The sequence below is a fragment of the Xenopus laevis genome, chromosome 2S (assembly GCF_017654675.1).
Source record: "Xenopus laevis strain J_2021 chromosome 2S, Xenopus_laevis_v10.1, whole genome shotgun sequence".
Lineage (NCBI taxonomy): Eukaryota > Metazoa > Chordata > Amphibia > Anura > Pipidae > Xenopus > Xenopus laevis.
Genome location: NC_054374.1, coordinates 38,854,558 through 38,868,459, shown reverse-complemented (window position 1 = coordinate 38,868,459; position 13,902 = coordinate 38,854,558). Strand labels below are relative to the sequence as shown.

The window sequence follows — 13,902 nt, the reverse complement described above, 5'->3', positions numbered from 1 at the left end:
AAATTTTATACGAATGCACATATTCTGTCAGAAGATAGTGTTGAGAAAAACAGAAATATTACACTGGTAGAAAACATTAAAAGTGGCTGTATATGTGCAGCCCTGGGAAACTACTCCACTCTGTGCTGCATTTCTTTCCTGCAACTCCACTCTGTGCTGCATTTCTCTCCTGCTACTCCACTCTGTGCTGCATTTCTTTCCTGCAACTCCACTCTGTGCTGCATTTCTTTCCTGCAACTCCACTCTGTGCTGCATTTCTTTCCTGCAACTCCACTCTGTGCTGCATTTCTTTCCTGCAACTCCACTCTGTGCTGCATTTCTTTCCTGCAACTCCACTCTGTGCTGCATTTCTTTCCTGCAACTCCACTCTGTGCTGCATTTCTTTCCTGCAACTCCACTCTGTGCTGCATTTCTTTCCTGCAACTCCACTCTGTGCTGCATTTCTTTCCTGCAACTCCACTCTGTGCTGCATTTCTTTCCTGCAACTCCACTCTGTGCTGCATTTCTTTCCTGCAACTCCACTCTGTGCTGCATTTCTTTCCTGCAACTCCACTCTGTGCTGCATTTCTTTCCTGCAACTCCACTCTGTGCTGCATTTCTTTCCTGCTACTCCACTCTGTGCTGCGGTGCTTTCCGGGTGTGAATTGTTTGGGGGTGGGAATACAGTGAGTAGAGAGGGTTCTAAATACAGGGAGTCAAACCACCCATTACGTTTAGGAACCATTGGCCTTACATGTAATGTGAAAACTGGGTGCTCGGGTTCGTGACCAGCATTCAAAAATCAAACTGAAAGGGGGAACCTTTTGGGTAACCCTCCTATTGGGAATTGCAGTTCAGAGTAAAAGGTGTTTAATTACAAATGTTACTAATCAACAACATTGTTTGTCCTCACAGAGTGAATTCATGTTCATGTCAGTTACATGCTTGGATCATTTGTCTGTATGGGAAATAGGTATATTTCAAGATAATGGGTTACTGCATTGACCTCCCATCATCCAATGAATGTTTGGGTTTTTTTTTTGGTTTTTTTAAATTTACCACACTGCCTCCCCAACCATTACACAAGCAATATATTGGCCTGTTCCATATATAGGAAAATAACAATGATTGTAGTGTGTGAAAAGGTTTCTTCTAAGGGTAGGACTACATGGACGTTTTTGGCGCGATCAGACGCTCAAAAATAAGGTATGTGAATGCATTGTCGCATGGTGTCACAGCGTTGATCAGACCCGACAAGACTGCAAGATGCAGATACTGCGACACCATGCGACAATGCACTCACATACCTTATTTTTGTCGCATGCTACTTGTCACAGCGGGTTGGATTGCGCCGAAAACGTCCATGTAGTCCTACCATAAGACCATACTAAAACGCAACATTTGTTTTGTTTTTTTTAGTATGCAAAAAGCTTATTGGGATAAAAACAAAACTGAAAACAAATGTAACTTATAGTCTCTTATTTCAGTGTGCTGAAGCGAATATTAAATTTTCATTTTAGTTCCCCTTTAACATCCCTAGCACGTTTATGGTTCGGATCCTTGAGAGAGGGAATAAAGTCATTATGACAATTAATAAAACCATCACTCCACAAAAGGGAATGTAAGACAAGGGGGCTCATTAATAAACACTGGGCAAATTTGCACCTGGCCCGTAGCTCATTACAACCACTGTTCAACCTGCAGCTGCTTGGAAAAAAAGTCAGACACTAGGGCTCATTTATCAACACTGGGCAAATTTGCCCATGGGCAGTTACCGATAGCAACCAGTGATTAGCTTCTTTAAGCCAGCTGAAAGTAGAACAATGGATGCAGCAATTTTATTGGTTGCCATGGGTTGTTGCCCATGGGCAAATCTGACCAGTGGTGATAAATGACCCCCACTGACTGGTTGCTATGGGATACTGCCCATGTGCAAGTTTGCCCAGTGTTTCTAAATTAGTCTGTTAATTTCCAGGCACTCAGGTTTCATTTTTACATTTGCTGATGTGGCAGCCGAATAATAAGCCTAATAACCTGGAGGGCTACGGATATAAGAGACAGCACTGCGGATACGTAAGTGTGCAAAGTTTATTCTCTCTGCATTATTGGTCCTGAACCTGAAAACAGCAGCATTTATTTGCACACAAAGCAACATCATCATAGGAGCAAATACACCTGTCACAAGGGAGGCAAAATTAGCACAAAGTAAAGAGGTTTGGGTTTTGTTACATGTCCTGCTCTTACCCACTCATATAAATCAGCAATTCTTATTGTTATAAACACACCCAAGTTTTGACATGTCACTAGAGCATGCTGGTAATCCGTGGGTCTTAACTGCAGCGTAGTTAACGAGAACTAAAGCCCAAATTTTTTTTACAAATTAATTAAATTGAAGGTTTGTGATATAAATTCTGCTTGTTATTTGGACTGAGACTTTACTACCTTCTCTTCATGAACATTTTCATTTCTTCTTCTGTTGGCACAAAGCACCGGAAGAGAAGCTGGAGGGGCAAGACTGAACTTGCCAAGCAACAAGCCACATAAGAAGCAGAGAAGGAGTAACCAAAAGACTCTGTAAAAGGCTGGCATGTAGAAGAGCAGATAGAATTAACCCCAGGCTGAGCAGAAATTTTAACTCCAAAATTATATTACAACATTTATAAACACAAAAAAAAAAACAACAAAAAATAACTTTTCTGTAAACTTTAGTTCCCCGTTTCCCATTCATACGCTTTAACGATACAGTGCTTGTTTAGGTTGCAGGAGCCCAGACGAGTGCGATTATGCAGTTTTGGTTGATAAAGCGCCACTCCCTCTTTAGAAGGACAACATGGCTGCTGGAGAAACTGGCACAACGTTACAGCTTGGTTGGTTATTCACAAACCCAGCAGAGCATTTCTAGAGGAGCCCAAAGTGAATGTACCAGCTCAGGTCTGCAAAGGGTTTTCTATAAAATCTTGGAAATTGTGTGGCTCTGTACCAGAGATGTGCACACGTAGTGAGTTATGTTTAAACGTCCAGACAGTGAGGGATTGACACTTCTTACTTTTAAACATATAAGTAGGCTTTAAGTGAATCTAGTCTCAGGATTAATCAGTCACTAGTAAAGATGGGGGCGTAGAAATAAACATTATCCTTGCCAGTCAGAGGATGAGGCTCAGCCAGCATGAGAAGAAAGTGGCAGTGCTGCAGGACAATATAGATACCAATTTCCTATAAAAAGCTATTTACCTTGGTTGAACTAATGGATCTGCAGGACACCGGTTACCAGATAGATCAGCCATGACTTTGTAGCACTGGCACAACCACAAAGGGGAGTGAACTTAGGGGGAAAAGGCAGGTTAATAATAATAATAATAATAACCTGAGGAATACAAAGGATTTTGAGGAATGAAAAGATTGGACAGGGTTACCAATATATATAAAGCTGTTCTGACTTTCAGAAAACACATTTAGGGTAAGGGCACACAGGCAGATTCGGGGAGATTAGTCGCCCTGGCGACAAATCGCCTCTTTTCGGGGGGCCCAATCTCACCGAACTGCCTTCCCCTAGCTTCCCGCCAGCTCTAATAAAAAAATCGAAAACTTCAGGCGACTTCGGAAAACGAAGCACCGCCAATTTTTCATTATAGTTAGCGGGAAGGCAGTTTGGGGAGATTATCGCCCCGAAAAAGAGTCGATTTGTTGCCAAGGCGACTAATCTCCACGAATCTACCCGTTTGTCCTTACCCTTAGAAAGTAACTAAATCTTTAAGCAAATCTGTTGCGTTACTTGTCTTTTATATCTGCTTAACATCCAACAATCAACTCCTTAAGGCCATCAAGTGTGTAAATTCCCTGTGAAAGCACCCTAGGTGAGGATTATTAGATGCTAATCAGACTGAGCAACACCCACATATTATGTAGAGAACTGGCTCGATTTTAACAAGCGCAACACAAACTGCTGTGCAGAACGTTAACCTACCCTTTCATAAAATGTTAGTATACGGGTTTTGCTGCTACATCATAGAATCTGATAGGGCAGACATTCCAATGCAAATTGCAAGAGTGGGGTAAATAAACCTAGCTTTACATATATTTATATATGTGCTTCTGAATGTGCCCACAGCTGGAGACGGAGTATGTCAGGCCCAATCCTGTTAAGGTAGAGAGATTAACTGTCAGCTACACCCCACAAATACACAGTTCTTGCCTCTTAGGTCTGATGTGACCAATGCCAGCCCATGTTCTTAAACCTATGGTACTTCTAGACAACGTATGTAAATTTACAGTATACAATTTGGATTCACCATGCATGAATACTTTTTGTGTAACATTTAATAAGCTCAATCTACATCCAGAATAATTTACATGAAAGGACAAAGGTATTTAACAGAGCTCAATGGGTAACCATGGTATCTGAGTGCATCCAGAGGAAAGGGGGAAAGGCGATGGGTTCCAAGGTGAATTCAAATCAACGGCACTCCCACACTTTTACTGTTTGATCTACACTTCCAGTCACCACATACGGCGCAGTCTTGTGGAAATCTGAAATGAAAGCGCACAGATTAATTCTGACCTTTCCTTAAGTAAAATTTCACAAAGGAAAATTGAGCTGTTTTGTTGTAGCAAAGATTTTAATAAAACGCCATAGAATGTTTTCAATAAGCAGTTTTTTTTCCATAGAGACACTTATGTTTTAATTGATTGTGCCAGTATCATTTTCTTGCCTGTCCCCCTGTTACTTGCCTACCCCAGACTCTCAACAGCTGGGGACTAGGAAAAGCCTTGACAAGCAGGAGGTATTGTTTATATCAGTGTTCCAGCACAGTGGGGCTCATTTATAAACACTGGGCAAATTTGCACCTGGGTAGTAACCCATAGCAACCAATCAGTGATTAGCATTTTTTCAGTCAGCTGAAGGGTGACCACTGAATGCAATCATCTGATTGGTTGCTATGGGTTACTGCCTGGGAGCAGATTTGCCCAGTGTTTATAAATGAGCCCCACTGTGTCTATGACCCAGGCATTCAACACATGTAGGAAACAGCAGGATCGGTTATAGCAAGATGGTCTTTATAGAGATGCTTCCAGTTTTTTAAAAGAACATGAGACCGGTCAGATTCACATTAAAATACCAGTAACATCACCATTTTTGCTACTATAATAGTAAGTACATCATATTATGCCATGATTTTTCCCAATCGCTTCACCAAACTGACACATACAAAATCCATCTTTCAGTTCTAAATCAGCCACCGCCTGAACAGGAGTAAGCACAAACACAGCTATTCTGGCTGTATGGTGCCCAATCACCTAATTGGAAACTCCTTCAAGGCTAGGAAGCTAGGATATTTGTGAGTTCTAATTATGTGTTTTACAACTGAAAAATGTAATGGGGTGGGTTGAGGTGTATTTAGTATTACATAAGTGTAGAAGTGGTTTATGCGTTGAAAGACTTTGTTGTTATTGTTCCTTTAAGTTCCAGATGTTTAAGGAATAAAAAATAAAAACTGGGTAAATAAATGTGCAAAATAAAAAATGTTTCTAATATAGTTAGTTAGCCAAAAATTTAATGTATAAAGGCTGGAGTGAATATTCTAACAGAACAGAACTTCTTTATTTTCAACTTTAGTCATTGACTTGAAGGGGGGCCACATGGGACAATGAGTTTGCAATTGATCCTCAGCATTTAGCTCAGATTCAAAAGCAACAGATATGACCTATGTGGCCCCCTCAAGTCTCTGATTGGTTACTGCCTGTTAACCAATCAGTGGAAAGCAAGAGAGCTGCAAAGCAGGAAGTAGTGTTCTGGCTATTATGTTAGACATCCACTCACTCCAGGCTTTATACATTACATTTTTGGCTAACTACCTATATTACAAACATCTTTTATTTTGCACAGCCTATATATTTACTCAGTTTTTATTTTTATACTGAACAATTCCTTTAAAACATAGTTATTTTTCAAATTCTGACCACAGAATAGTATCTCTTCACAAGGGACACAACTATGCAATTTATAGAGGAATACATAAAACAGGTTTGTAGTTATCTTTCTGCAATTCAGTAAAGTCAGATTGTCAGTGCAATTAGATATCCCTACCATTTAAAGGCCCTTACATGGGTGTGTTTGTTTTCTCTTTACCATGTGATGGATTTTTGTGCTACTTATACGAAAATGCAATGTGCCCTCCTGCCGCTACAAACCCAAAGTTGAAACTGAAATCAGCTGTTGCATTGCTGTGTGGCTGAATGCACAAACCAACACTAATAGGGAAAAGATTTGTTTTACCATAATTTATACAAGATATGAGATTGGAAATCTTACCCAAAGAGGTAACAAAATGTTCATGCGCATTAAGGGTTTTCATGCAGCGTTTGTTCTTGTAGTCCCAAATGCGTATAGTTTTATCATCAGCACAACTAAGAATAAACTTTCCTCCTGGATGGAATTGAACTCCACGCACCCAATTATCATGGCCAACCTAGTAAGGGAGTGGGAATAAATAAGAGAGTCTAAGAAATAGTACAAATGAGCCAGCAGTGCCAACATATAGAACAAAGTAAATGATGGTTTGGTTTTTTTTTTGAAAACCATGCAATAAAGCCATGCTTACTAACAAAGTAAGAATGGTTGTTAAAATCTATTAGAGTAATAAAAAGAACAGGATAAAACTTAGAATTTTTTTTAAAAGAGTTCTGTAAAACTTACAAGTGTCATTAGGCACATGCCAATGCTAATGTCCCACATCTTTATAGTTTTATCTCTGGAACCAGACAGGAGAAAAGGACCAGGTTTACCACTTTTTTTAGTCTGAAAAATAAAATAAAAATGTTATAGTTTACACAAAGTGTAGGCTTGCATACACCAAATGGACTTTGCATATGTTTAAATATTTAGGCAAATAAATAAAACTTATGCAAAGATCAGTTAGCACAGAACATTTTTGCTTTGTTTTATTTTTCTTGCACCCAGGCAAGAAAAACTAAGTTACCCTGTATTTTTTTACTGCTACATTGCATTTCCTACCACAACTAGGGTCTCTGTCAACAACTATGTTTCTTCGTTGTTTATTTGAGATGCTGAGCAGCAAGGCATGCACTTTTTGGGGTAGGGTAATTAGTGGTTCACAAAAAAAAAAAAGAGAACGTTTTATAGAGCAGTTTTATAACAAGTGCTGAGAGTGCATGACTTTTTATATTTATTGATGGCTATTCCTACTAATTGTGCACAGTCAGGCATTTGGACCTATGATTGTGCAGCTACTTTATTTCTCATACATATATTACACATACACACACTTTTAAATATAAAACTTTGCTTTCCAAAACTTAGAAAAACAATTATATACCTCAGATCCTGTAGCATCGGATATGGTAGAATATGAGCTTTCTGGTGCCCAAGAAATGCATTCTACCACATGCTCATGCTCTCTAAGTTCTGCTTTGCATTCCTTTGTAGCTACAACCCAAACCCGAACAGTTTGGTCATTGGAACAGCTGGCAATAAGTGTACCATCCTGGTTTGGCCTCACCATGCGAACCCACTCTCTGTGTCCTGTGAAGGTCTTCACACAATACCTGTGGCAAATGAAAAAGACTGTAACATGCATACATGTAGTTTACGGAGTAATGCAAGGAGAGAGACAGACAGAGGGGTATATTTATCAAAGAGTGAAGTTAAAGATCGCCACAGTCTGCTAGAGTAAAATTCCGCCACTCTCTATTCATTTCTATGGGATTTTGAAAGGCGTATTTATCAAAGGATGGACTTTCACCCATTGATAAATACTCTTAAAAACGCCATAGAAATGAATAGAGAGTGGCGGAATTTCACTGTGGTGATCTCTAACTTCACTCTTTGATAAATATACCCCAGAGAGCGAGACAGACGGACTTATTTAGACACTTTGCAAATGCATCGAAGTTATGAGTGAAAACTCATGTGTATTATAGCACTAACCTCCTGAAATAAAAATGTTCCTTCTGTTGTTCTACCTGCAGTAGCTAAATCAAAGCTAGTTGCCGATTGGCTGGTATGGGTTTCTGTCCAGTGTCAGTAAATAATCCGTAAACGGGTTGTTCACCTTTAGTATGATTGTAAATTCTAAGCAATTTTTCAATTGGTCTTCATTATTTATTTTTTATAGCTTTTTTAAATGATTTGCCTTTTTCTTCTGACACTTTAAAGCTTTCAAATGGGGTCACTGGCCCATCTAAAAAACAAATGCTCTGTAAGGCTACACATTTATTGTTATTGCTATTTTTTATAACTTGTCTTTCTATTCAGGCATCTCCTATTCATATTCCAGGGTTTCATTCAGATAAAAAAAAAAAAGACCTATGCAGGTTGTATTTTATATTTTCATGGATGGTGCTGTCTGTGATACAAAGATTTCATTCAGATAAATGCATGGTCGCAACTCAAAAACCACAAATAATAAAAAATAACCAATTGCAAATTGTCTCAGAATATCCCTCTCTACATAATGCTAAAAGTTAACTCAAAGGTGAACAACCCCTTTAATGTGTTAAATTAAATATGCAAGGAACAGATACAACTCCAATTTCTGCATACTGCTGCAAATAAGCAAAGTGCACTACTGACTCAGTGGTCCTGATTCTAATTAAATGTTTAATGGATTTGAATTTAAATTAATTGAATGCAATACTGAAAACAAATTCCATGTTTTCATATCTTTTCCCATCTTTGAATATCCTGGCCATTTATACTTACCCAGTCTGAACTTCCCACATCTTAATGGTTTTATCCCTTGAGGCAGACACTATATGATCTCCATTGGGCATAATGGCTACTGAGGAAACATTATGATCATGACCTGATAAAAAAAATCATTAAACAAGAAATGGTTGGGTTCTGTATATTTAGAAAGAGAAGAGTAATAATTGACACACCTCTGTTACATGACATGATGAATGCTGCAAAGATTGTGTTCAGACAAAAATGGCAAAATAAAAATCAATTAATAGATGCCATGTTGTTGAATGTACCACAAGCTAAAAACACATTAAAGGAGACATATAGGATAAATGAAAAAAAAAAACCCTAATTTTGTAGGCAATTATAAGTAATATATGGTGTTGCTTTTACATGGTGATAAAAATTAATATTATCTTTAAAAATAGCCCCTTTACTGGAGATCCCTATAGATGTTCAAATGAGGGGTGGGCATGTGCTAACAGTCCCTGCCAGAAGCACAGTAGGAGGGGGACAACCAATCACAGCCCAGTAGTCAGACAAGCAAAGACAGCCTTCAGTTCCCCATCAGGTCCTGCTAGCTGCTGATTGGTTCCTGTCCTACAGTGCAGTGAGCTGAGTGCCGCCGGCTCCCCTGCACAGCCTGGGAATTCAGGGAGCAGGAAGTGGAAGAGAAGGGAGGGATTATTAGGGGTTTTGCAGAAATATTCAATAAATCAGCCAGAAACACTACTTTTTTAAGCACAATTCTTCTATATCTAAATGAGTACGCGCTGGTACGTTCTTATTTTTTTTTTTACTGCAAGTTGGAGCGATATCATGCCAAAGAAACAAACACGAGGTTCTTACCATGCATAGTCCTGATGCACTCAAAACCTTGGAAATCCCATAGCTTAATAGTCATATCCGCAGAACAAGAGGCCAGCAGCTTTCCAGAATGGTCAAAAGATATATCCTGCACAGAGTCTGTGTGCCCCTTGAGTGTGCGTTCAAAATCTCCAGTCTCATAGTCCCACACCTGACATTCGGAAAGAAAAATCTATTAGCACCATGCCACGGCTTGACAGGAGGCACAGACGTTCATTTTCACTCTGCAGGGAAGTCTCCAACCTCGATGAATAATTAATGAGCTACAAAATCAAAATAATTGGGTCTTGGAAAAACCTGAATACTGGCAGAATACTTCCATATGAAATGCAAGAATGAAGTTCTCTTTAAGCCTTTAGAACAACCCCCTAAGGAAAGGATAAAATGTGCAGTTTTTAACAAGTCCCTAGCAGAAAACCCCCACTATAAGTAAAATATGCTTCCTAAAAAGGCATTTTCTAACTTGATAAAATCATATTTATAAAGGTAAACTTTAAAGCCAATTGAAAAATTGCTCTGAATTAAAGGAAAGGACATTTCCCATACACTCCATTTTATGAAAATCCAATTTTTTAAACAATTATTTCCGTTTTCTCTGTAATAATAAAACTGTACCTTGTGCTTGATCACAACTAAGATATAATTAATCCTTATTGGAAGCAAAACCAGCCTATTGGCTTTATTTAATGTTTACATCATTCTCTAGTAGACAAAGGTAAACGATCACAATCATGAAAATTTAATATACGCTTCAGCATACTGAAATAAGAAACTTTCTAAATACAATCAAATAAAAATTCGGTACCATTTCTGAAAAAATCAAGTGTATCTTCGCTATTCCTCTATCAGCATCTATTTCATTGACAGTTAGATTCAGCATATCTTATAAGGGGGGGGGGCTCCTTTTGCCTGCCCTAGAAGATGTATTAGAGCTCACTATTAAAATCACCAGACATGTCTCTCTACATGCAGGATTTGTGCAAAAAAAAGCAGTTATTTTGTTAAATTTTTATTGTACAGGTATGGGAACGGTTATCTAGAATGCTCAGGACCTTTCCTGATAACGAATCTTTCCGTAATTTGGATCTTCATACCTTAAGTCTTCTAGAAAAGCATATTAACACGAAATAACTCCAATAGGCTGGTTTTGCTTCCAATAAGGATTAATTATATCTTAGTTTGGATGAAGTACAAGGTACTGTGTTAATACTATTTATTTTATTACGGATAAAAAGGAAATAATATTTAAGAATTTGGAATATTTGATTACAATGGAGTCTATGGGAGATGTACATTCTGTAATTCAGAACTTTATGGATAACGGGTTTCTGGATAACGGATCCCATACCTGTATTGTATCATTTATGAGTGAGGTCTAATACATCTGCTAGAAAAGCCCCCCCATAAGATATATTGAATCTAACGGACACCCAACTCCTGCATGAAGACAGAATGAAGAGAAACAGATACTGAGAGAGGGATAGTGAAGAAAAACTTGATTATTTCAGAAATGATGCAGAATTTGTAGTTGACTGTAATTAGAAAGTTTCTTATTTCAGTATGATGAAGCTTATTTTAAAAATTTTCGCGATAGTTCCCCTTTAAGGTATGAAGATCTAAATCATGGAAAGATCCATTATCTGGAAAACACAGATCCCGAGCATTCTGGATAACAGGTCCCATACCTGTATTGTGAGATGACTGCCTTTCAAAGGGAAAAAGAGCAGAGTATTGAGGGGGAGATGGGAAACAAAGCAGCCACTTGGGTGGGGGGGTGACATGCCAGTGAACTGGGAGAAGAGCTCGGCCAATTACAATAACTGTGGTGCAGATCGCTGGGCTATTAGTGACAAGAATGGATGCTGAAAATATTTAATCAGCTTATATTTACAGTTAGACTACAGGACACTATTTGGCAGTACATCTGGTTTTTATGCAAACAAAACTTGCCTCCAAGCTCTGAACTGAAAACTAAGCACCTGCTTTGAGGCCACTGGGAGCAACATCCAATGGGCTAGTTCGCAACATGTTGCTTGTGAGCCACTGGTTGGAGGATCATCGATTTAACACAATATCCATTATCCAGAAACCAATTATACAAAAGCTCAATAACGGAAAGGCCATGAACTTAATTTTTAATCAAATAATTAATTATAAATGAACACTGCAAGGCAGGGGCAATTCCATAATTCTCTGATATACTGTAATAGAATTGTGTGTAAAACACAAGTGTAAGGTGTTCCCAGTACAGTTGACTTTTGTCATGTGTCTGAAATAATCTTAAAATTGTATAACTATGAAGTACTCCCTTCTCTGAAATGTTTAGCTTAGGTTAAAAAAACCTTCTTGCAATTTCATGGATTTAAAACATACAGTAAAGGTTACCTTGATCGTTGCATCTTCTGATGCCGTGACCATAACACTAAACACTGGATGAAAAATAACACGAGTGACAGGACTCCGATGACCACTGAGTGCATATTTTTCAGGTGGGCGAGGTATCCATTCTTTGGGGTCTCGCTTTTGGCCTATAGGTCCTCCAGATGTAAACTCTTCTTTTGCTTCATTTAATTTGGATTCTAATTCCATAACCTAAAAAACAAAAATCCAACAGAATATAAAATGACTCAAACAAGTTTCTGAAGTGCAGCAACCTGTTATTTACACCTAAGTATAAGTAACATTAATTTCAAGAGATGCTTAATAAATGTGTGGCAAGGTTTTCCCTTACTTCAGTCAAAGATTGTTATTTGTCTCGGGTCCTATTACTTTAACCCTTTAAGTGACACACTAATAGGTACAAAGTTCTAAACTGCAAATTACTACCTTGAAAGACTATGATGCCACTGAAGATGTGATGGCCACATTGCTTTCAGACATATGTAGTGGCAGAATCATTTGTGGGGCTGCTTTTCAGCAGGAAGTAGCGATTTTTTTAATATGGTGTGTGTGTGTGTGTGTGTGTGTGTGTGTGTGTGTGTGTGTGTGTGTGTGTGTGTGTGTGTGTGTGTGTGTGTGTGTGTGTGTGTGTGTGTGTGTGTGTGTGTGTGTGTGTGTGTGTGTGTGTGTGTGTGTGTGTGTGTGTGTGTGTGTGTGTGTGTGTGTGTGTGTGTAAATGCTGTAGATTAACCCATTTCAATAAATTAAACTTTAATGAAACCCATTGCTTTGAAAATATTTGACAATTATTCAAAAATGTATACATATATTAAACAAAAAATGTGATGCACTAGTAAAAATCTATGTTTCAGAAATGTATAAACCTTTCAGTGCATAGAGGAGAAGAAAGAGAAAAACACACAGGACAGGTTCACATAACCAATTTACCTTTTTTTGTAATCTGATAACAGATGTCCATTTCTTCTCCAAGAGTCCTGCATACTTCTTATCTAACTCTTCATTCTGAAAATTAAGAAAAGATGTAAGTTAATGAAACTATAGGTGTAGATTTTTCGCTGTTCACTGAACTTAAATGCTTGTCTGCTATTCTGCAAACCAGAATACATACAAGGAGTTATATGTATGCCTTTTAAATGCAAATACTCCTGGTCTGTAAATCCGTTAGCATCTGCTGCATTATTTAAAGATTTAAAATAATTTTATTGGTATTAAGACCTCATGCAGTTTTACAATCTATTAAAATTTGGCCGGCCTACCTTGTTACACTTCAACAATTAAAAATAAATAAATAAATAGCTGTAATTAATTTTGGCGGAATTCATACACCTTCAACTTATTCTATATTTGCTAAAAAATCATCAATGGAGGTTGTTTGTTTGATAACTTGTGTTAATAAAGTTCACAATCCGTTGGTGCGTGTTGCTGTATATTCAATTAAAATGTCCCATGCCAATTCCGTTTAAATGTTATGTTAGGGAAAGGCTGCTCAACATAAAAGTGCTCAATTCTCTTATCATTATCCGAGGACTACTTCAGCTAGTTCACGATAAAATATACTTTGTGGGAGTCCGTTCTATTATGTCCACCTGAATCACACGGGGCATCCTCCTATCATGTGTTCCACTGTGAACTGCTCCACACTTCTGATTACAGTTATATCATTAGTGGATTATAAAGACTATAAAGGGTTTTTATAATTCACTTTGTTTGGAGTGCCTGAGGAAGCTCAAGCTGAGCAAAACGCATAGCACAAATAAATGGAATATAAATTGTTGAGTTAATAGTATAGCTGTAATCAGGAAAGTGGAGCGGTTCACAGTGGAACACACAATGTAAAATTAACTGGCGCCATTGTGCAAAGGAGGTTGATATCCGGGTGGAAAGCTGCAAGTTCAGAGCTGCAAAACCATTGTGGACTGGAGGAAGTCTGTGTGCCTTTTGAATAAGCCGGGAGA

The 13,902-nt window shown here is 38.2% G+C and overlaps 1 protein-coding gene across 1 annotated transcript in view; it reads right to left on the bottom strand.

Annotated features, from left to right (window-relative positions):
* Positions 1–4,313: 4,313 nt before the first annotated feature.
* Positions 4,314–13,902, bottom strand: part of pafah1b1.S (platelet activating factor acetylhydrolase 1b regulatory subunit 1 S homeolog) — a 31,669-nt gene continuing 22,080 nt past the window's right edge. The window contains exons 4-11 of the mRNA NM_001366437.1: positions 12,875–12,949; positions 11,933–12,139; positions 9,530–9,698; positions 8,699–8,801; positions 7,314–7,542; positions 6,674–6,775; positions 6,290–6,446; positions 4,314–4,506 (exon numbers count right to left, since the gene is read on the bottom strand). Coding sequence (NP_001353366.1) covers positions 4,433–4,506; positions 6,290–6,446; positions 6,674–6,775; positions 7,314–7,542; positions 8,699–8,801; positions 9,530–9,698; positions 11,933–12,139; positions 12,875–12,949 — 1,116 coding nt within the window. The 3' untranslated portion in view covers positions 4,314–4,432. The remainder of the gene's footprint in view (positions 4,507–6,289; positions 6,447–6,673; positions 6,776–7,313; positions 7,543–8,698; positions 8,802–9,529; positions 9,699–11,932; positions 12,140–12,874; positions 12,950–13,902) is intronic.